Source organism: Pangasianodon hypophthalmus, chromosome 30, assembly GCF_027358585.1.
Source record: "Pangasianodon hypophthalmus isolate fPanHyp1 chromosome 30, fPanHyp1.pri, whole genome shotgun sequence".
Taxonomy (NCBI): domain Eukaryota; kingdom Metazoa; phylum Chordata; class Actinopteri; order Siluriformes; family Pangasiidae; genus Pangasianodon; species Pangasianodon hypophthalmus.
The window spans coordinates 9,255,628-9,279,482 of NC_069739.1; the positions used below are offsets into that span (position 1 = coordinate 9,255,628).

The 23,855-nt window shown below is 39.9% G+C and overlaps 1 protein-coding gene across 4 annotated transcripts in view; it reads left to right on the plus strand.

The window, feature by feature from the left end:
* fig4a (FIG4 phosphoinositide 5-phosphatase a) overlaps positions 1-23,855 on the plus strand; it is a 57,987-nt gene that overhangs the window by 19,358 nt on the left and 14,774 nt on the right. For all 4 annotated transcript variants that reach the window (XM_034302043.2, XM_034302044.2, XM_026917333.3 and 1 more), the window contains 12 exons: positions 1,188-1,288; positions 2,247-2,409; positions 5,506-5,603; positions 9,396-9,529; positions 9,955-10,071; positions 11,091-11,136; positions 11,350-11,498; positions 12,451-12,617; positions 18,926-19,064; positions 20,918-20,976; positions 21,326-21,473; positions 21,577-21,660. In XM_034302043.2, coding sequence (XP_034157934.2) covers positions 1,188-1,288; positions 2,247-2,409; positions 5,506-5,603; positions 9,396-9,529; positions 9,955-10,071; positions 11,091-11,136; positions 11,350-11,498; positions 12,451-12,617; positions 18,926-19,064; positions 20,918-20,976; positions 21,326-21,473; positions 21,577-21,660 — 1,405 coding nt within the window. The remainder of the gene's footprint in view (positions 1-1,187; positions 1,289-2,246; positions 2,410-5,505; positions 5,604-9,395; positions 9,530-9,954; positions 10,072-11,090; positions 11,137-11,349; positions 11,499-12,450; positions 12,618-18,925; positions 19,065-20,917; positions 20,977-21,325; positions 21,474-21,576; positions 21,661-23,855) is intronic.

Genomic DNA, 23,855 nt, shown 5'->3' on the forward strand with positions numbered 1-23,855 from the left:
AAATTCTATTTTCTCTTTCTCACCGTCATTTTCATGTGCTTGTTGGATGTACAGAGTGAGTCGAACATCGTGAAATAAACATAATGTGTCCTTTGGCTTAGCTCCTCTAAAGAGATTAAAAGCCTCCACGTGAAACCATGCCAAAACACAATTTCCACAATGTTTTTATTGTTTATTCATTTTGCTTTTTGAATATTCTAGTGTACTCATGTGCGTATGTGTATGCATGTTCTCAGTGGCGTAACACAGTGGACCGGGGCCAAGGTTGAAGGTGATCAGGGGGCCTCTAGGTGTTTTTTTTCTTTTTCCCTGCAGATGCTCTGATATTATGTTTAGAGGAATAAGAGTGCTGATTACAGAGCCAGGATTGAAAAGAAATGTGTGTGTGTGTGTTTTTTTAAGCAAAACAGTTTTGCTTTTAGTGATAAGGGATCGAGATCCTCATTCTTTGTCCCTTTGCGTACACCTGAAAAGTACCACCATCTTTGCTAACGCCTGCCTGTGAAAAAAATTCTGAACTCATTATGTGAAGTAAAATTAGTCATCTCAACCATATGCAGATACAATCTGTCAAAAAATACTGTCTGACAATATCTGTGCTCATTAAGCTTGTGCAATATGGAGTTTTCATTTTAAAATATTGCCAAAAAGGATTGAATTGTTCAGAGCCGATTAAAAAAAAAAAGGCTTACTCTCTCTCCCATGTCAATCACAGTGACACTAGCCAATCATGGGCGTCTGTGAGCTCGTGTATGTGGAAGGGGGCAGATGGCGCTTTCCTCCGAGTGTGTTACGCTGCCCTGTGATGCAGCATGAGCAGCAGTTTGGAACAATGTGGTTGGGTGGCTTCACGTGTCTCAGAGGAAGCACATGGAGCTTTTACTCTCCCAGGTTGGTAGCTGTTGTACAGGGAAACCTGGTTGGTGGATAGAAATTGGCAAGTGACCAAATTGGTACTAGATCAGTACTAGATTTGGTCAACTGCAGCTCTGTCCTCTGTGCCATAAAATAAAAAAATAAAACTCCTTATTTTGTTCATTTGACATGACCCTAAAATGTAATTTGTACTGTTGACTGTCCCTGGAGAAGGTTATAAAGGAGTGAAGGTTGAGCTAGATCTGCTGTTTCCCAGGCTTTATATATGTTTAATGTCTATATGCAAGTGTGTCCTTAACTCTAAGTTTCAGAATTGTTGATCTACGGACGGCCGGTTTATGTCACTCTGATTGCTCGACGTTCCAGCCGTTTTGCTGGGACCCGCTTCCTGAAGAGGGGAGCCAACTGTGAGGTACACATTTTACAGTCAACTCAGGAATTACTGGCACTCTTTAAGAGAATAGAGATCCGATAAAGTGTTCTTTCTTAATAATGATAGCATTTTTTATATATTTAGCACATTTATATATTTAACAAATTTATGTATATATACACTCCTAAAAATCCTTGAGACATTTTTAAAAGCCTTTCTGCCTTCTTCAGAAGATGTTTTTTTTTTCTTTGGTTCAAGAACACCATCAACAGGGGTCTGGAATGTTGCCGGATTTGGAGTGATCCTCTTGTGGAGATTGATAGAATCATGAAACTCACCACTGTATTTTTTGACTTGAATATCAGGTTGAATCTGCCAGGAGGTTATGACTTGAACACTGCTGAAAACCTGGATTGAAGAGGGCATTCTATTATTGTGAAATGCTAAGAATCTTAAGTTGATTGAAATGACCTGCCTGAATGAAAGGTTAATCTGCAAGTGGTCGTCAAACTTGTTAGACATTATATATAGGGAGAGAATTAGAGTCGTTATAGTACATTATAAAGAAACTATATAGGGTTGCCAGTGGTTTTAAAATCGGCTGAACAATTGTGGTAAAAAAACAAACAAACAAAAAAAAAAGTTAAACTTGGCTTATGTTTTAAGCTCAAAATTTTGTTTGTATTAATAACTCGTTTTCAAGAAGGGTGCAAATAATTTTGGAATTGACTGTATTTGGTGCAGTGATACAAAGGCTTTGATGTTTTCAGGCTTTTTTTTTTTTTTTTTTAATTAACCTCTGTAATCTGGGATACCGTGCTACCGTCCTCAATATGAACCCAGTTCCCAGATTTCAGAGCTGAGAACAACTTTCCTAGAATCTTTTACCAGCAGAACTGGTCATTTATTAAGCATAATTCTGAAGCAGTTACCTAGCACAGTGTTGTGTGTGTGTGTGTGTGTGTGTGTGTGTGTGTGTGTGCGCGTCTGTTTGAAGGGCGACGTGGCAAACGAAGTGGAGACTGAGCAGATCATCCATGATGCCTCAGTAATGTCGTTTACAGCAGGCAGCTACTCCTCTTATGTGCAGGTGCGAGGCTCGGTGCCTCTCTACTGGTCTCAGGACATCTCCACCATGATGCCCAAACCACCCATACGACGTAAGAGCATCACACAGTATCTGTATGTGGTTTAGTATTATACAATACACTATTGGCTATTGTTTTTTCCGCAAGCTTTCCCATACACTCATTAGGATACCTACTGCATTTGCTAGACCATAGTCATAATATGATATTGATATCACAGTATATTAAACATTATCAACATACACTTTTCTGAGTATCATCTACATTGTTGGGTCCTACAGCTGAGATACATGTCAAAGCATGAGTGAGGGAGGGAAGGAGAGGATTAGGTGTGTGTCCTCTGCAAAGCAATGGTATGAGAAGCCATGTGAGATGAAGAAAGAAGAGGGCCGAGTGCTGAGCCTTGTGGGACTCTAGTAATGAGTCTTCCCATATTTAATACCAGTGAAAAGTTAAAAACAAACATATGGCTCCACTTTTTTTCTTAAATATCCTGATATATACTGTGTATAGTGAAAATGTTTACATGTATCTTGGAAGTTGTTGATAAATAACAGCAGGTTTATATTAATGCGCTCGTTCTAATACATTAGCGTTTCTGTACTAACAGCTTAGACAGGCTTTTACAGCGGATTAAAAAAAAAACGTCTAATTGTTAAAATGGTTAACGTTTTTAACGTTTTTGCCAACCACATAGAGTAAAGTGCAAAAGTCTTCATTAATATATAGTCCCTTATTTTTTTAGTACAAATTTTGTTACAGATGTTTATTTTATGACTTCTGTATTATTGAGTCAGCCCAAAAACATTTTATATTTCCTATACTTTTCTGACAAATGATTAAATGTTACAGAAAAATGTTTAAAGAAAGCAACATATTACATAACAGACCACTCTTCATGGGAAAAAAAACGTAATGAAAGCTTATGGGTTTTGCTGCAAAAAAAGAAGCAAGTGCGACAAAGTCTCCAGAAGAGCTGTGGCAGATTCTCCAAGATGTTCAGTAAAACTTAGAATTTCAGATAAAAACAGATAATTTCCTTTTAAAACTGCACAAAGTGTACCTGATACTACTAATTATTAAAAAAGGTCTGTCACACCAAATATGGACTTTGTTTACTTCTAAAATTTAAAAATGTTGCGATTTGACAACTATGAGCCGACGTTTCATTGACTATGTTTACATGCACATCAGATTCTGTTTAAGGTCTGTATTCAGGTTGCAGCCATATTCCAAATACGATGTTTATATGCGTACAGGCTTCGGAATATTCCTGTACACGTGGTTGTTGTAAGTAGGCCTGAGTTGCCATTCCTAAATACCTAGCCTACAGCTAAACATCTGTTAGCACCCACAATTCTTTGCGGACTGAGCATGCGTATATATCTCCTTTCAGTGGATTTTCTGAATAAGGTGTTTACAGGCAACAAATTTCTGATTAAAACAGGAATATCCCAGGGGTGGGAATCGGAATTTGGTTAATCAGAATATTGTCTTAATCTGAATCAGGCAATCGGATTGCGGTGTTTGCATGAGTCAATACTAATTAGAATTTTGGCAAATTCAGATTAATATTGGAATATTAATGTGCATGTAAACAGCCATTGACTTGCTAGTCGTTCAGTGCCCCATTTAGCTTAGTAGCATTATTATTGCACCTAGTGGTCAAAAATGGGAACAAGCGCTAATCGAGGCCTGCTGGGGCAGAAATCATATTCGCTTTATAAAGCTTTTGATTATGACTGGGGGATGGACAGCGGACCGAACAGTTAATGATATTACCTCTTCTGTTGAAAATAGTTTATCTGGCCTCATCTGATTTTTTCTTCTTCGACTTTTTATTGGTTGTGTAAGTGTGTGTGGTATAGGTGTTGAGATTTGCCACCAGTAATCCTCTTATCCCTTCCTCCCCATTTCCATCTTCTCTCCTGAGCAGAGTGACATTTTGTATGCATTTACACACCAGCACACAGCATGTCCCCAAACCCACCACACTAGCTGCTCGCCTCCTGGTGTGTGCTTGCCTGATATGACAGCAGAAAAGGCCTCTAATACCTCTTTCTCCTTCGCTGATAATCCAGACTTCCTTTCTTTTGATTATGCTCTTATTATAGGCCATCAATGGATAATATAAAGGAGAAAAATGTCAAATGAGGCCGTCTGACATGCTTTGTGATGAGGGAACTCTTTCAAGAAATAATCATTCACATTATTTCTCTTGCTGAAACAGTTCGATAAATGCATGTCTGACAGATGTACTCACTAGATCTTGTGATATTTGTGCGGTGATTTTTTTGTTGTTGTTCTTGTTGTTAAACTGGCAGCCCAACATGATCTTTACAGGAAGATAGCCAAGGCAAGATTAATAAGTGAATAAAAACATTTTGTGAAATATATTTATTGTTTCTTAAAGTTGAGGTAGGCAAGAAAAACACAATTTTGAACAAACCCAGATTTTTCTTCTTTGGCTTTCAGCGATGTAAGGATGGGTTTTCCTAAACCGCCACACATTTATGATAATAAGTTATAAACACAAACACGACTGTGCATTGAGACAAACATTTACACAAGCTTGTCTAGATGTAGCTGATGGTGGTGGTACCCTTAAATATTCATTCACACAATTCATTCACTATGAAGAAATTATTAATAAAAACAAATTATTATTTACGTTTTTAAAGACTTATGATTGACCTAGTGCTAGAGAACAGGATTTGAAAGCATAATTAATGAAGCTTAATTGATTTGCATAAGGTACCTCTCTCAGAAACCATGTGATCTTGGTCCTACCTTTCGCATTTCCTTTGTCAATTTTGGGCTTCTTGCCCTTTTTTGCCTTTCTTTTCTTTTCTTTTCTTTTCTATGTTTCTCCTTTAATGGCATGACTTCAAGCATGTTCTCATCTCCTCTGTAAAATACAACTGAGTTGTTATAGAGTGATATTAACATAGAAAACAGTTTTTTTTTTTCATGCTTAATGATTCTATCTTTCTTAAAAGGTTATGCTAGATACATTATTTGAAAGGTAGAGCCTCCAGTGTAGGTCCTGAACCTGGTGCCATATCTTAAGCCATATTTGAATCAATTGATCCATGGTGAAATGGTAAAATTGTATGACTTTCATCTGCTCTGAGCTATTTTCTCTTTACTTATTTCGATCTCTTCCAGTGGACCAGGCCGACCCATATGCCCAGGTTGCGGCGCTTCATTTTGATCAGATGCTGCAGCGGTTTGGTTCTCCAATCATTATCCTCAACCTTGTTAAGGTGTGCAAATTTTCCAAATCAAACCATTTTCAATTTTATTATTTTATAAGCTTGCACTCATACCTGCTTGTGTGTGCTTTCTTCAGTTCTTTCGTTTTCTTCCTATTTCTGTTTTGACTGTTCAAGGCTTATATAATACCATTTGAAGTGCTGTACATCTCTCTTCCATTAATGGACTATTTATGGTGTAGAGTAATTGAGTCACACAGACACACATACGTTTATAGGATCAGCCTGTCAGACAGTGATATTCAAACAGACGTTCGCACTTTGGTGTCAAACCGCTTCCTGGATTTGTCATATCTCATGTTGTAACTCACAAGGTTGAGGGAACAGAGGTATAATTGCTGCTGTCCACACACACACATGTTCACGTTCACATGCTGGCCATGTGCCGCTGATGAGTATCCCTGGTGGACAAACTCCTTTTGCTTGTGATTGTGAGTGTGTGTGTTTAAAATGAAAGCACATGGCCAAAAATAGCATGTGTCTTTTCTTTTATTGTGTTTGTACATGCTGGGGTGCGGTGCTGTGAGATATTTCCTGACTTGTATGTTTGTCTTTGGTGGACATAAAGTGTCCTCACAGTAACAGTTCAGTGGAGACTGCTCCTCAAAGATATTAACACGTGTGTGTGTGTGTGTGTGTGTGTGTGTTTTAAAGTCAGTGCTTTGATCTACTGTGGAGCATTGTAAGTTCCAGGGATAGCCTTTATTGAACCAATAAAAACAAGGGCAAAGATGGTGCACTGCAGCGGTGTGGGCTGCTGGAGGACATGCATTGAGGTGCGCTGGTAGAGGTTTCGAGCTGAATTCTAAGTGTGTATTAGTAGTGCGGCAGAAACATATGTTGGCCCTGAGCATGTATGTGCAGGGGAGTCACATGGATCTCCACAGGTTCACTCGTGAGCAGCTGGAAAGATATCTGTGGAGAGATTGTTAGATGTTGCTGTGGTGGAGGGCTGTTTATCTTCCACAGTGTCGTGTATATTAGGGGTATAACGCAATGCCTGTATCTGTATCTGGCTCTTTTTAGCGCTCAATATATTTACATCTGTTTTGTATTTAGATTTAAACCACAAGTGGGTATGGCCTAGATTGAAAGGGTTTTTAATTATTATTATTTTTATTAAATATGTAAACCCTATAACCCTTCTCTGGAAACAGCAACAGGACTGCTGGGAAGAAAAGGAAGTCATTTTCGTTTGTAAATTATAACAACAAATAGCAATTTGCAACATTACTTTATTCAACTCCAGAACCTGACACTGTGTGGAACCTTCTGGATAGCTACTCAAGGCTGCGGCGGGCTAACACAGACACGCAGGAGGCAGAAATGGGAGAAATAAGTCCTCTTTTATTATATATATAAGATGTAAGGGACCACCTTCTCGAGGACCACCTTCTCTTTGAGTGGCCTCCATGTGTTACTGGACGATCTAAGCCACTCAGTTGATCCGCTCTTGCATGTTCTGTACATACTTGATGAGGGAGCAGAACGGCGAGGGCTCTTCTTCCCAGGCTTCATGGGCTACATCCAACAGTACTCGAGGTCCCCGTTTGAAGAGGAGCTCGAAAGGGATGAATCCTGTGGAGACGGAGAGGGTCCCAATCTCTTTGGCAGGGTGTGTCAGGATGGCTGGTCGGGCCAGGGTGATTGTGCTCCCAGACTCCAGGAGGGCTGAGACTGGCTTGCCGTACACTTCAACAGGTACGGTGGGTGCACTGGGCGGGGTCAGAATGTGGAGATCACACCCGGCCAGCGAGGGCTCTTTGTGAGGCTGAAGGCTCTGGCTCGGTATGCATGGGTTTGTCCTGGGGAGTTCCCAAGGAGGTCCGTTTCTGGGCAACGAGGGAGTTGGGGGTGGCATGGGTTTGGGTGGACGTCTCATCGCTCTCCCCTTCTAGGGTGGCTAGGGCTCACTCTAGAGCACAGTTGAGGGCTTTGGGTGGCAAAACCCGCAGAAAACGGTCCATCACCACCTTCTCGATGACCTCGGTTATGGTGAGCTTTTCGGGTTGAAGCCACCTCCTAGCAGTGTGGAGCGCGCTGTCCTTTTGGGTCCGAGGGGTCGCTCCGGGGGCTGTAGGTCCATCAGCGGAATTCTGCCACTGCATTGGCAGGTCACAGGCCGCAGCGAACCAGGATTTCGCTTTTAAGTACCTCATAATTGGCCAGCTGAGCCTACCCTGAGAAAAAAGGGGCGAGTATGTGAGCCCAGTCCTCTTCGTCCCATTCTTTGTGGAGGGTGACTCGCTGAAAGGTTTGCAGGTAAGCTTTGATGTTGTCCTCGCTGCTTAGTTTGGTAAAGAGGCGCTGGGCATCTCGGCAGGGGTTGGGGAGAGGGACAGCTGCAGCGGAGTGGGGCTTCTTGAGATCCAGCAGGAGGCTCTGGGTCAGCTCCTGGGTTACTGCCTGCTGCAGGAGATGTTGTAGCACCGGATTCATGAATGGGTTGTGGCCTGAGTCTGTGTTCCTGCCTGCATTTTTCACCACTGTAGCTACTCAAGGCTAGGGAGGAACACAGACACACAGGAGGCAGAAGTAGGGGAAATAAATGCTCTTTCATTTAAATGAGCATGGGGAAAGGGATGGCGAGGGAGTGAAGAGTCTTAGTGCTGATGGATGTCGCCACAGTCGTCCCAGCTTGGTGAGCATGCTGGAGCAGCGCCGAGGTGGGACCCAGGGAGCTTGGAGCTGAAGCAGGGCGCAGGCTCACGGCGCAGCGTTGCCGGGGAGCTTTGTCTTCCTCGCTGACATCAGCTTCTGTGAGGACGCTCGGTTCTGGGTTCCCGCTCGGTGCTACACCTGATAACAGAAGTCCTGCAATGATAGGAACCACCTTGTTATCCTAGCATTGGTGTCCTTCACCCTGGCCATCCACTGGAGAGGAGCATGGTCGGTCACCAATATAAAGTGCCGGCCTGCCAGGTAGTAATGTTGCTCCACTATGGCCCACTTTATTGCAAGAGCTTCTCTTTCCACAGTTGCTTCTGCTTGGCGGGGGATAGCTTTTGGCTGACTTATAAGCCCAGGTGCTCTTCTCCTTCGAAGGTCTGGGACAGGACGGCGCCCTTGGAAGCATCTGTGTGGACCATGAAGGGACGGTCGAAGTCCGGGGTTCCACAGTACAGGAGAGCTGGCGAGGGTCTGCTTGACGGGACACCTGCTCTGTTTCATCGGTCCACTGCACACTGCTCTGAGAGGGGGGAGGCTAGAACTAGGAGAAATTGGGAATGAACCTTCTGTAATACCCTGCCAACCCCAGAAAGGCACATACCTGTTTCTTTGAAGTGGGCTGGGGGTACTCCTTTACTGCCTCTTTCTTCTTTTTTTGTGGCTTCACTAAGCCCCAACTGATGTGGTAGCCCAGGTACTGTGCCTCGGTCAGCCCCAGATGACACTTCTTTGGGTTGGCCATCAGCCCAGCCTTCCAGAGCTCCCCCAGGACCTCCCCGAGGTGATACAAGTGATCAGACCAGGTAGAGGAGTGAATGATGACGTTGTCGAGGTAGGCGGCTGTGAACTGGTTGTGTGGCTTCAGGACAGTGTCCATCAAGTGTTGAAATGTTGCTGGTGCTTTCTTCTTTTTTGGAAATGTCATGTTGAATTGTGTTATATGGAATTATTATGCTCAGAAGAGTTGTTTCTATCTGTGATTGAGATTATACTACTGGACTTGTAGTGTGTTACACTAACTGAATGATGCCACTTATTTGGAAAGAATTAATGTTTTTGAATGGTTCTTAATCCATGTGATCATGCTGATAATCTGTAATTGAAATTACGCAGAAACGAGAAAAGAGGAAACATGAAAAAATCCTGAGTGAGGAGCTCTACCCAGCCATCATCAACCTCAATCAGTTTCTCCCCCCGGAGCACTGCATCGATTACATTGCCTGGGACATGGCTCGTTACACCAAGAGGTGTGTTGTTGCTTCATTTTATCTCTGCATCTGTGTGTTGGGTTTACGAGAGAATATTCATGCAAGTACATATGAATTTTGATACCCTTCGGACAAAATTTAAAAAAAAATGAAAAACAAAGAGTTTAATGTAAGGTTTTGCAGATGTTGCTTTATCACAATATAAAATAAATCATGGTAAAAAGGTACTGTTTATTTTGAATTATATTTTGGATTGCAGGACACGCTGATATTTCATTTTTAACGTCTTGGAAATAAAAATACTTTTTCTTCACCCCCATTCAGACCATTGAGGAAACTTTTTCCACTCAACAGTACATTTTAAAATGCAGATTGTTTGCCACTGTTTTATTGTAATGTTTGCTTACTGTGAATATTCCTTTGTTCTGTGGTTCTGTGAGTAACTTTCTCCTCTCCACATGCAGTAAACTTTGTAATGTGTTGGACCGGTTGAGTATGATTGCTGAGAATGTAGTGAAGAGGACTGGCTTCTTTGTCAACCGACCTGATTTCCACTGTCACATGCTACGGCCTGATGATAGGTAGGGACAAGAAATGCTTAAATCCATGCACTGTAGTTTTATTCCTCTGTATTTTTGTGTTGTGGGTGAGGTTTTGGTCAAATTGCAGATGATGTAAAGTATCTGAAAGAAAGGTGTTATTTATTTATTTTTTTTACCTTTTCTGACCGTCTTATAGCTAGGGACAAGTCCTTTCTTATGAATGCATAATCTGCTTCACAGCAGCAAGGCCACGGGTCTCTAAGAGCTTTGAAAGTGACATATGAAAGAGAATGGAATATAAAAGAGCGTGCTAGGCTTTCACCATGCATGATATGACCTGGTTTCTGAATAGCACTGTTTAACTTAAGTCATTTTAACCCTTTCATGCATAGTGTCCACACTCATGGGCAGTCAATTTAAAGTGCCTTTTTATATTTTAGGAAAATATACAATGAAAATCACCTCCATATCACTTGAGAGCATTATTGAAAATTAATGTAAACCTCTGCAGCTCTCTAGACTATTTGTTATTCTCAATCTTTAACTTTCTACTTAAAAAATTAAAGTAAAGAATGTTTTTTGTCCAGACTCTACCTAAAACTAGTAATTTTTGTTGTTGTTTTTGTTTTTGTCCTAAACTGGATAAATTCTGTATGTTCAGAAATGATATTTTCTAAACCTTTTGTCTTCAGCATTACATATTTTAGACCTGAATGTTAAAAATTTGGGGCATTAGAAGATTTATTTATTTTATGGCGTTTCAGCCCTGCTCATGGACTATCCATTTGCGTTTGAAATATTTGACATTTAGACAGAATCAAAATTAATATATCATGCAATTTTAAGTTTTTAAAAAAGAATCTGGATATGCATATGAATATTTTATGCATGAAAGGGTTAACTGACAGCATAATGTGTAATTATATTATGTTTGAAATTTAATATAATATATTTAAAACTATGTGTATATTTCCTTTAACAATTCCTGTGAATCTAATTTGTTGAGTGGATTAGCAAAATTTGTATTATTGAAAACATATTATTTCCTCTGTGCACAGATGGGGTGATTTGGGAGGACTGGTTACTGCTCCTGGTAGAATTCAGGTAAGTTAGTAAATTGAAGTTTACATACACACAACTCTTAACTGTGTGCCATGGATTGGAACAAGCATTTCTATATGCTATCCTTTAAAAAAAATTTAATAAAGCTAAAAACCTCTCTAGTAGTTTTCTGTATATTTTAAGTAAAATGTTTGCACAGTTGGATTCAGTTCCTTTTAAAGAACAGAAATGTCTGTAGTTTTGCTTCCTTTGCAGACTGGAGTTTTGAGGACTAACTGTGTGGACTGCTTGGATCGCACTAACACCGCCCAGTTCATGGTGGGAAAATGTGCTCTGGCCTATCAGCTTTATGCCCTCGGGATGATTGACAAACCAAAGTTACAGTTTGACACCGACTGCGTCAGGTAAATCTTAGGCCAGGTTTTTTTTTTTTAGTTTTAGTTTATTTGTTTTTTCAATTTAGATATATTCATCAGTGGCTTGTGAATGTAGATTTTAGTGGTGCGCTAATGAAAAGGATGTTCCAAGCATGAGATTGACTCACATGTTTAAAAAAATATGTTTTTTGAACTATTTTAATGATCATATTCATGGGTAAAGTTATAATACACATTGACATATTTGTACCTGTAATATCAGTGAGACATAAATGGCACCCCATATACATTGTAGAATCAACATATGACATGCTGAGATTCAGATGATGGCAATCTATAAATGGCTTGTTGACTATGTAGATTATACTTCCACAGTGGAGTCTTTGGCAGCCCATACTACGCTTTGTATGCTGTGTATGATGTTTGGCACAATGATGAAGGATAGTCTTAGCTACCTAGACAACATTTTTGGCTTACATCTAGTGCTCAAGTGCCATCAACAGGGAAAACAATGTTGTAGAAACATGGTTCCTCTTATTCTTTGGGTCATGCCAAGTTTAAAATATACCGCGGTGTTAACTTCCACCATATTGGATTTTTAAAAATTAAAAAAAATTTTTTTCTATACTACTTTCTTGGATGTTTGATATGTGGGATGCTTCATCCATAACACGCAAATGAGTTTGGGGGCGATAAACATGCAAAAGCTCGATGAATTGCCATCAAATTTTGTATATTTTCTTTGGGAAAAGTGCCAAAGTCTGAATGGCTTCTTTGCTTCCTCCATAACTAAAGGGTTTGGCTAAAAGTGCTTGGCCCCTTAATCGCTGCTTGCACCTATATTATAGAATCTGGAATCGAAACAAATGAAAAATAAAGGACATAATTAGCATAATTAAAAATAGTTCTTGGGAATGAAGAGAACAGTCTGAGTGCATATGGTAGGCTGAGATAAATTTAGTTTGAATTTGGTGAACAGGTTGTTTGAGGAGCTGTATGAAGATCATGGAGACACGCTGTCGCTGCAGTATGGCGGCTCTCAGCTAGTCCACAGAGTCAAGACCTACCGCAAGATTGCGCCATGGACACAACATTCCAAAGACATCATGCAGACGCTGTCTCGTTATTACAGCAATGCTTTCTCAGGTACCACAAGAAAAGACTTGCACAATTCTACTGTCACACACTTAATGCATACATACTGTATATTAAAGCCTTGTCGTAGAGCTTATGGATGATTTAGAAGCCATGTTGCACATAATATTCACTCCATAAGCGTATATAGATGGTTCTCTTTGTCAGGCACTCACTGAGTATTATTAAAAAGGTATCAGAATTTATTACTAAACCAGAGGAGTGTTATAGTTTTACATGTAGCATGAGTAATCAGCTGATTGCTGTGGACTTACATTTTTCACTCTCATTAATTATTCATAATAGAATATATTATTCATCCAGGCTACTTTGCAAAATATGAGCTAATAAAATTAGGCATGAAAGCAGTGATACAGTTTTCCCCATTTTTTAAAATAAGGAATCTGTGGTTATGGTGAGAAAGGTTTCTAACAGATACTATATATGTTACGGCTTGGAAGAATTACCATACTACTTGCACACTGAACAAATAAGAGTGGAAATCTGCAGGACACTTTTAGTATGGTTTGGAAATGTTTGTTGACATCTTTGACATGTTACATGTTACGATTTAATGGTCCCTACACATTCTTATGACGCCAAGTGACATTTACTCCAATTAAATTATATTATATTATCAGACCTGTCAAGCATGTAAGCAGTTTGAGTGGGAGCACTGCAGTATAACTTCGGAGTACACTAGTGAGTTTTATCAGTGAAAATATGCCCAAAAAAATGGGAGATGAGCCAGTTGACATGTGAATATGGAATGATTTGTGCAGGTGTTTTGAACTATCTGATATTAACTGACACTGCCTGGAAGCTCCGCTCCCTGCCACCATCTCACCTGCTCTTGACAAGTGGACATTATACAATTGATTTGTAAAAAGGATTATATTGAAAATAATGTACTGTCATGTCATGTCTTGCTGTTTAGTGTGCATTACTGTGGAATCTTCAGGGCCAGAGTTTTCACAATTGTAGCTGCCAGCAAACAGTTCTAACGGCCCAGCTTATAATATTATTACACCCTCCTCTACTCTCCTTAAACCTGGAATGATGGAAACGCTTGTTTTCCTGTGTCTTTTTTATTGGTCCTGGGTGATGAAATTGTTTATTGTGATTTTTTTTTTTTTTTTTTTTGACAAATTGAGAGCAGGGAAAAATCAATATTGCCCAAGTCTACTACACACATAACAGATGAAATACATGTTTAAATAAATGTCTTACAAAGGTTTTGCAACAATCAGGGAAGTGTTAAGAAGAGTTCATTTTTACCTAAAATCATTAGTCTGGACCATTTATAAACATAATGATGAGTAAAACTGAATTTTGAGCCAAAGAATTATACAATTGTTCTAATTGTCCCCATTTTATTGGACCTACTCAATCGTTAGTGGGTAATATTCTGCCTAATCTGACTGGCCCTCTTAAATATGGCCTCTTGTGGTTATTGTGCGCCATTCTTGTTTCCCATGGAAACAAACCCATGTCTGTTCTCCATGGTTACAGAGCTCTTTGGCACTCCTTAAACCCCATATTAAAATACAGCTTTGCCCTTCAGCTCAATCAAGAAAGTAATAAGAGTTCTCACCAAGCAACAATTCGTCATATCAGTCTTCCTGCTTGTCTGTGGAGACACGATGGTTTAATGCAAATCTCATTTCCTCTGTTTTATACCCCATTTTGAACGTGCAGAATGCCACAGCATATGCCGCAGAATGCCACTTGGCATCAAGTAATAACATAATAAGTAATAAATAATAATGGTTTTAGTGGGTTTCAACTCCTTCTTCCTGGGCATCACTGACTATCTGTCTTATCTAATTAGAGGATAGCAGAAAACAACATAACTGAGATGAGTCAGTTTTTTTTCCCTCCAAGTTTCAATTAGTGAGCACTATAAAATTATGTCTTTGCTTGACAAGCGCATGCATAAACAGTTAGTGGAAAACATTTTTATGAATATGAAACCGGTTAATAATGAAACATTAGGAGAATTGTCATCAAAGAGCAGCAAATATTAATATTAGCATTAGTGTGATTTTTCTAGTCTAGTCATAAGCTAGAAATTAGCACTGTTTCAGTGAAATGGTAAAACTATTTGCTCTCACAATTAAAAAGGCTCCTTTAGTAATGATATCAAAAAGGTAATGATAGCAACAAACAGCTAGAAAAAGTTCATGGCTTTCTGTGAGCCCATGTGGCATCCCACTTCGGGTAAACACACCAAGATCAGTGAAAACCAATTTTAGTGAATGTTTCTGTGATGGCTAAAACACTATGTTTTTAAATGATAAAGGGAGCCAGTTACTGTATCTGCTTTTTAAACGAGCACCTACTTGGTACATGGTGTGCTTATTTAGCTTTACAGGTACTGTACTATTGTTTGGACACGAAACGTGCCTTGTCCTCTCAAATTTTGAAAACACAAACAAAAAAACAATAGTAAAACTAATATATTGTATGTGTCTAACCACCCAGACAACATAGTCTGTCTTCTGTCATTGTAACCGGAGCATCTTCACCTACTTTCCTTTCATTACTTTTTTCCAAACATGTGCTTGACTGCTAATTCACCCCATTTTCCTTTCACACTCAACCTTATTTGCTTTTCTCTTCTCCTCAGGAGTGTGGAATATGGATTTTGCTGCTGAGTCAGCTTATTCAGGCAGAATTATTTTATGACTGTGCAGATTTCGTGTCCAAAATCCTTTTGAAATTGAAATTAGCACGGAGTTTATTCTGCAGAATAACCAGAAGCAGCGACATTATGTGTGACGTATGACGAAGTATTTACAATAAATATCTCTGTCATACGGCCATCTTCCCCTTTGTTCTACTAACCTAGTACATGTCAGACAACATGCACACCACATGGAGCTGTCTGTGTTGCAGCTTGCTACTGTGGTTGCAGCTACAGGTAACCTGTCCTCCAAAGCTACACTATATGGCCAAAAGTATATGGACACCTGACTATCACATCCATACATCCTTTTTGAACATCCCATTCCAGATTTATTCCCCCTTTGCTGTTATAATATCCTCCACTCTTCTGGGAAGGCTTTCCTCTAGATGTTGGTGCATAGGTGTGGAGATTTGTGCTCATTCAGAAACAAGTGCATTAGTGAGGTCAGTGTTGGTGAGGAGGTCTGGGATTCAGTCAGTGTTCCAGTTCATCCCAAAGGTGTTCAGTGGGGTTGAGGTCAGGTCTCTGTGCAGGACACTCGAGTTCTTCCACTCCAGCCTTACCACACCATGTCTTCATGGAGCTCGCTTTGTGCACAGGGGCATCGTCTGGCTGGAACAGGTTTGAGCCTCTTAGCTCTAGTCAAAAGATATCTTAATGCTACAGCATACAAAGACATTCTATACAGTTGTGTGCTTCCAACTTTGTGGCAACAGTTTGGGGAAGAACCACATATGGCTGTGATGATAAGGTTTCCACAAACTTTTGGCCATATAGAGTAGCAATAGCCTTCTTTCATCTGTTCTGCTGTGGTGAGTGTATGTTCTACACATTTTTTCCTCAGTGACATCTCCTTTGAGTATTGTTCATTTCCTGTCATATAGCTGATCATGATTGAGTGGTTTTTCCATGCCATACCACATACTGCTTATTCTGATTCTGCTCAGTTAACTGGTTCCACATCCCCTGGCATCTAGCCAACCAGCAGGCCTGTGATCAAGTAGTTCTTCCTTGTCATACCACGAACTCAGTTGTCATCGGAGAGCAGCAAATAATTGTTTATTAATATTTCTAAGAGCATTAGTGTGATTTTTCAAGTCTAGTCATAAGCTAGATTAGTCATAGATTAGTCATAAGCTAGTCATTAAATGTATTACTATATTAGCTGTTAATACTCAGCTGGCTGGAGTTAGGTTTCCCTCTAAGTAATGAGTCACTGAGGGGTTAAAAGACTCCAAGACTCACACTTGTGCAGCCAGTTTCTTAATACCCTGGAAGCTGAAGATGGGCACAACAGAATATATAACTCTGATCTCAGCTAAGCCTATGAATGACTTTAGCTTATAGGTGCCATTGACAGGCTCAAAACTAGTCATGGCAGCTACTTTTAAAATAGTGGTGAGATCAGCTGTGCAATCAGATGCTAGACAACCTACAGCACCAAATTCTCCAGTCACTGCTCCAGTGCCCACAAAGGTTCCACCTCACCTTGCACAAGCAATAGGCAGGGAGAGTCTTGCCCTCAGGCCCCAGCAGGGCCCTAGAGTACCCCTCTCTCAGGGTATGGTCCATCTCATGGGCTGGAACCTAAATAGTGCCCTCACTGCCACTACCATTAAAAAGCCTTGCGGAACACTCCCATGAAGGGCATGAGGATTTGACTGGAAGCTTTACAGTTGAAAACATCACCCACTGGGAAGTTACTTCATCCTGGCCTCACTGCTGTCAAACCCCAACAAAGTTGCTAGTCTGTTGCTTGAGACATGATTAAAGTCAAACAAGGCATCTACCAACATAATTTTGTATTCAGATAAAAGAGGGTGTTTTCTGTCCAGTTATAGAGTTGAGTGAGTGAACAGGTTCCTAAAGACACTATCTTTCTGTATGCTAAGGTCATCCCTGCCATGCAACCACAGGACTGGTTCACACTGGTGGACCTGCATAATGCCTATTTTCCTGTCCCTATAGCCCTGGCATGCAGATCCTTTTTAAGGTTTGCACAATTCAAGTTCTGCACTTTAACATCTCCTTAGCATAACAGGAGTTTTTCAAGAAGCTAGACCGATAGACACCCTTTCACCCCAACATGTGACAGACAGAGTTTGTACTCCTGTACTTGCTGTATTAGTATTTGCTGGAACTACAAACCTTTTAGAAGTGGGTTATTTACCTCTCAGTTGGATGCCAGGCATCACAAGCCCCTGATGTAAAATCAGGAACATCAACTAGCTGGAATTGAGGGCAGTCCCTCTTACCATCAAGGCTCTTTCAATTACGCCAACCATCAGGGCTCTGTGAAGCTGAGGTGTCTTATCTATGGCCAGACTTAAAGAGGACATCTCATCATGGGACAGAATGTGCTGGTCCACAACTGGCCTCCCCATCTACACTTTTCCCTCTGATTCTCCAACATTGTGCAGAATTCGAAAATCGAGATGGCCAGCAAGACCTTGTAGATCCTAGTACAAGTACCTAGTAGTTCCACTACTACACACTAGCAACTTCCTGCTTGAGCAGATTTACTGTCCAAAATCTATAGAGAGATTTGGCAACCCATAGGTTGCATCCTGTGCATTGTCCAATTCCCATATTAGTAACTTTCTGCTTCTTAGATACTGCTAGACGTTAAGTCCCCATATATGCTAAAGGTCTTTCTTTCTTTCATCCTTTCTTTGTCCTTTCCATGTTTTGTCAGAATGCTAAACACGAGGGATAGAGTGAGTTAAAAAGCCAGGCTCCTGAAGTGTTTCAGGTCCAAAATAGATCTTTGCTATTAAACTAATAGCACTGTGCTAAGTACAAGACATCTCTGTTTGAGGGCTTTGTTTGTTAGGATGATGTTTGTCTTGTTCATTCTGAATGATTCAGGTGGAATGTAGATGGGTCTTACTATACAAGCAGTACAGATTGACTGGTTATGCAGTTCACTGCATATAAATTTAATGAGCTTGTATACAAAGCTATCCATAGAAAATTTGATGGATGACTTTGAATGGTTGTGTATACGAGCAGGTTTTGACCATGGATGCTTTGTTAGGTTGTGTATACAAGCAGCCTACTCAGTCAGAGTACATTGGATCTTGCACGTCTTATCCCCCCAGCATGTGATATATCATATATGGACAGAAACACATGTCCGTTCACTTGCGTCAGTACATATCCATCTGACCAGCACTGGTGCCTGAGATAGTGTGCATGTTCATGGCTATGGCTGTGCATGTACACACGTGGTCATGTATTTAGCATTGATGATTATCTCAGCTTTATTGAATATACAAGATGCTGGAGTTGCCTTGAGGGATTAGAGCTATAAAGAGAGGGAGAGACGTGAAACAAGGAAATTATTTGCTGTCATGCACCCTAATTTAACTCGTAATTACAGCCCGAAGCAGTTAGCACTGCAGGTGGCTATACAGAGAAATGACAGAGATAGAAAACATGAGAGATGTATACAATGATGGACTGTGACACCTGTATCCATTGGTGCACATACTACTACTCTTAGTACTAAAGCCTTAATCTCTTGTTTTCCAGCAGTCAAAAATGCACAACATCAGAGCTTCCTTTTCTCATAGCTTTATTATCATCATGTCTCTGTTTTTCTCTCCAACCCCCATCCCTTCCTTCTAAGATGCCGACAGACAGGATGCCATAAACCTTTTTCTCCAGGTATACCAGCCTTCAGAGTCCAAGCCGCATTTGTGGGAACTGCCTACTGACTTTTACCTCCATCAGAGCAACACCATGGCTCTGCCCCAAGACAGACGCAGGTGGGTGTGTATGAGTTAATGTGAAACAAGTTTAAGCAAGTGTATGCAGTCAACTCCAAAAATATTGGTGCCCTTCTTGGAGTTGTTTTCTTAAGTAGTGCAGTTTTGGGACAGGGATCGATTTTCATTTGTTCCATTACCTGACCTGTGCAGGTCAACAACAATTTGTTTCTATTTTTTAAAGATATATTTGTTTGGTCAATTATTCATATCTTAATTTATTTTTGAGCAAGAGTTTTATTCATAGAAGAGACATTTTATTACAGATGTCCCTCTTGATGACTTCATGACAGAACTGATAAGTGTTTTGGGTCAGGTCACTTTTTTTTTTTTTTGGCTGCACTTTCAAAAATTGGTGGGCTGTGGCCACCCTGGGGGCTATGACCACCCTGAGGGCTGTGGCCCTGGGTTATAGCCCCATTGGCTTAATGCAGCCTTGCTTAAGGGAAAGATTTTTAAGTTGTGCTTCTGATTGTTGGAGTGGCGTGTGAATCTTTGTGTGTAGGACTTTTCCGTAAAACCACATTTCGGCCTATTCTCTAGATGGTGCCAATAATTCCAGCGGACGAGATGATGTAGAAAGTTTTACCACCAGCCAGCTATCCACTATCATATGACAGCTACCAGCTGGGGAAGGTGAAGGCTAACATGTACTTCCTCCGAGACACATAAAGCCAGCTGCTCATGCTGCGTCACAGGGTGCCATAACACACCATGTGGAAAGCACTACCTTCCTTCTTTCGCATACATGAGCTCGGTGAGATTGGCTAGTGTTACTATGGATTGGCAAGGGCGAGAGTATGCCATGGCCCCCACCCAGAGAGCACAGCCATGGATGGCTGTGGTGCCGTCAGGATTCAAACTCGTAATCTCCTGAAGATTCAGTTTTTGCTGATTCTACAATTTAATTTTTCTGTGTTTTATTTCTACCATTATTTTGGGTGCTCAGTAGTGGACAGTAGAGAGAAGTAGTAGAATTCTAGGGCTTAACATGCTGACCCATTTTTATTTCACCAAACCTAAGCTGTGCTTGGCTGCGTGGGCCATGTTATTTAAGAGCTTGCTTAGTGGAGCCTTAGTGCACAGAGAATTTTATTGATTAAGCCTCAGATATATAGGTCAGTTTTTACTAAGTTAAAAAAGGGAACGGAAGGAATGTAACCTATTTCTCATGTAACATGTCACGTGCTGACATATTACTGCAAATTCAAATAAATTGAATAAAAGCCCATTTTTTTTTGTTCAGTAACAGCGGGACCAGAGGGAAGGGTTTTATCATGTTCTACAGAGTGGTGACAATTTGAAGGAAAAATTGGTGGCTCTGTTATGCTGTAGGAGGCATTTTTCTGGCAAGATTTGGATCCACTTTTCTGCTAAGATGGAAGGGTCATTGCAAATCAGTACAATGTTCTTCTGTTTGATGAAACAGTTCTCCCCCCCCGGTGGGTGTGGTCTCTTCCAGTGACCCTGCCCTCATCCACAGGGCATGTTGGCCCACTGAATGGTTTGATGAGTATAAAATTAATGATGTAAATCTTATGCTGTGGCTTTCACAGTCACCAGATTTGAACTCAATTCAACATCGATGGGACATTTTGGAGCGATGTGCTCACTAGCATGATCATGAAAACACAAAACTATGTCAATATCTTTTGGAAGAATGGTGTTCATCGCTCCAGTACAGTTCCAGAAATTGTATTGAAGCTATTCTGTGGCTCCTGGTGGCTTCAATTCCATACTGAGTCACTTATGTTGGCTTTTCTGTGGGGACCATGTTATAATATTCACTGAAATGATCCAAGTTGTGAATTACTAGGAAAATGTTTTATTGTTTCTTTGTTTTATTCACACAGTTATACCTACTGGTGGGCAGACGGTGTGTTGTCCTACCTTCCTGTACCTTATGATGAAGGTATTTGACTTTTTTTTATGTCATTAAAAAGGTTACTTTGCTAATCACATAATTTGTTGTAGTTGCCCATCTGATGTACATAATGGCCTGGTAAAATAAAATCTTTAAAAAAAAGTGATATAAATAACATATAGACCTTAAAAAGTAAAACTAAAAAAGTCTGTATGGTCTATATATCGTATGTTAGATGCAATAATAGCAATAATGACAGTAATAATGATATTGTATACAAGAAAAACAAGGAGCCAGAATTTTTAAAAAAAGCCTGTCATGTTGCATCATCTGGCTTTTTTTCCAAAAAATATAGTATATTGTAATATAATATTTCTTCTGTGAAATATTTCTTCAGTCCCCTGTGAGAAGAACAGGAAGAAGGTGGTGGTGAAACGAGTGAATCGGTACGATGAGAGCACAGACATGTACACAGAGTTTTTCAAACCTTATGAACTCACCTCTTTTGACGATACATTCTGTATCGCCATGACCAACTCGGCAAGGTGAGCTCAGTTAACAAATGCTAGCTTTTATTTCCTTTGACAAGCCAAGTAAGGCACAAATCTCATCCCTCTGTTACAACAATTTTTGTTTGGTTTGTCTTAGGGAGTTTATGCCAAAGAGTGTTGGCCTGGATCCTAGCCCTTTCACCGTGCGTAAACCAGAAGAAACCGGCAAATCAGTGCTGGGGTGAGTATATACTTCACTTTACTTCAGTATTCATTTTTTAATTTCATTAAAATGAACTTTGCAGAGTTGTTCAGCCCTCATAGGACAGCTAAAGCTCCAGGCATTGTTTCCTCTGACTGTTGTTGTTTGTTTAAACAAGGCACCCAGTCCTAAAGTGCTCTGGGGTTCTGACCTTTTCCAGAGCTTTGGAAGTTTTCAGTGGTTTGAAAAGTGAAACATCAATGAAAGACGGTGAAAAAAAATCAGTATGAAAATAAAATGCAACTTGTATCTAAGTGGCTAAAGCTTGATGCCATTAATTGGTTCTAAGTGCCTTGATCTCTAGATTATTTACTGATGAATTAAGATGCCGGAGTTGAAGAAGGATATTTATTAATGCGCCTTCACTAAAATGGGGACTGAAAGTTTATACAACCAGCCAAGAATTAAAAAAAACACTGACCAACGTCAGAAAAATACATTTAAACCAAAATGCTATGACTCTCAAAGATGATATTGAAATAAGCTTCAGTTCAGAATGTCAGCGTTAAACATAATTTTGTGTTACACCAACCTTAGACCTAAGAATACTAGAAATCATCTTTTGCCCTTTATTTCTTCATCAGCATAGATGATTCATCTAAGAAATCCACAGAAGTCACATGACTTTCTCCAGTGCTGATGTTGTTATTTTAAAAAAGGTTTGGGAATGTGCAATCTCTCTTCTTCATCAAGCTTTACATTAAGCTTTATATTGGAGTGACCACTCCTGCTCACGTGAGAATAACCGTCTGCTTCTACGTGATCCATGAGATTGCAGACCTGCTTAAGTGCTTAAGTCCCCCTTAATAAAAACGACAGATGAGACCCTCAGAATCTGGAATGGTTAACGGTTGTGTAGGTGTATTGAACTCTCTGATATTAACTGACACTCACTGGAAGACCTGCTTCCTGTTCTCTATCTCACTTTAATAATCGCTCTTAATGACTCCATTTTCTCACTTGAAAGGCAAATGGAGAAAGTTTTGAGTTCATTAATGTGAAATAAAATATATAAGCCTATATTTCACTTAGTTAACTTTAGACAAATGTATAGTTAACATCGGTTAACTATATATCAATTCAGATAGTGCTTTTAACAATAGACATTGTCAAGGAAAAACTCCCTGAGACCACATGAGGAAGAAAACTTGCGAGGATCCAGACTCAAAAGAGTGACACTGGATAGTCGGATTATAAATGGTTACTTTTCCACAATTATGTGCTCTGTAGTCAAACATTATGCTGAAAGGATGTTCAGTATGGGCTTCAGGGTATTTAGGATTTATTGGGGACCGAAAATTTCAGTGAAAAAACAGCACCTTTTTGCCTGAAAGACTTAAATAGTGTTGGTTCTCTGGCACTTGAAACAGAAAAAAGGCTGAATATTTTGACTCTGAGGAAGAAAAAGATTTTATAGGTCTAAACAAGATGTGTTAAACAAGACACGTTCAAACAGTGTGGTCAGATTGTATAGTGCGTATATAAGGGGTTTTACGGTAACCACCAAGTGCTTCTTCTGCATGTAACTTCATTACAGCTGATGCGCTGACGTATTGTTCCAAATACATCTCAAGAGTAAACAATACAATTTTAAACAGGAAAGTGTAAACAATAAAATTTCCCTCATCGCATCTAGTACTCAGTGCCTTCAATAATCTGAGGAAGTGCACATGCTTCTATTAAAAATCTTACACAGCTTATATAAGCGGCCTGAGAGAAACAAATGAAAAACGCTTTCTCAAACAGTGCAGATAGTTTCTCAGGCTGGTGTCTTTAATAAAATGATAAAATTGATAATATTCACGCATAAATGAACAGTGAGTGCGAGATCAGATTATTACGTAGATCAGATTATTTCCTGTGTTTATATTTGATTCCTTTGATTCTTGAAAAGCTGTTACCCATGTTAACAGTGCTGTTTGAAGGAAAAAAACATCCATCTTGACTTGATATGAAAAATTACTGCTTTTGTTTTGATGGTCTCTTAACACCTGTTCGTGTCATTTATTATCAGCGCTAACCCACTTATTGTGTCACACAAATACATACACACAAAACAGTCATTGACCTTCAGTGCCAGTTAACCAAGAAAACAATACTACACACACACACACACACACACACACACACACAGGAGGTGCTTTACTCATGTTTTGAAGTGTGTGAATATTTAA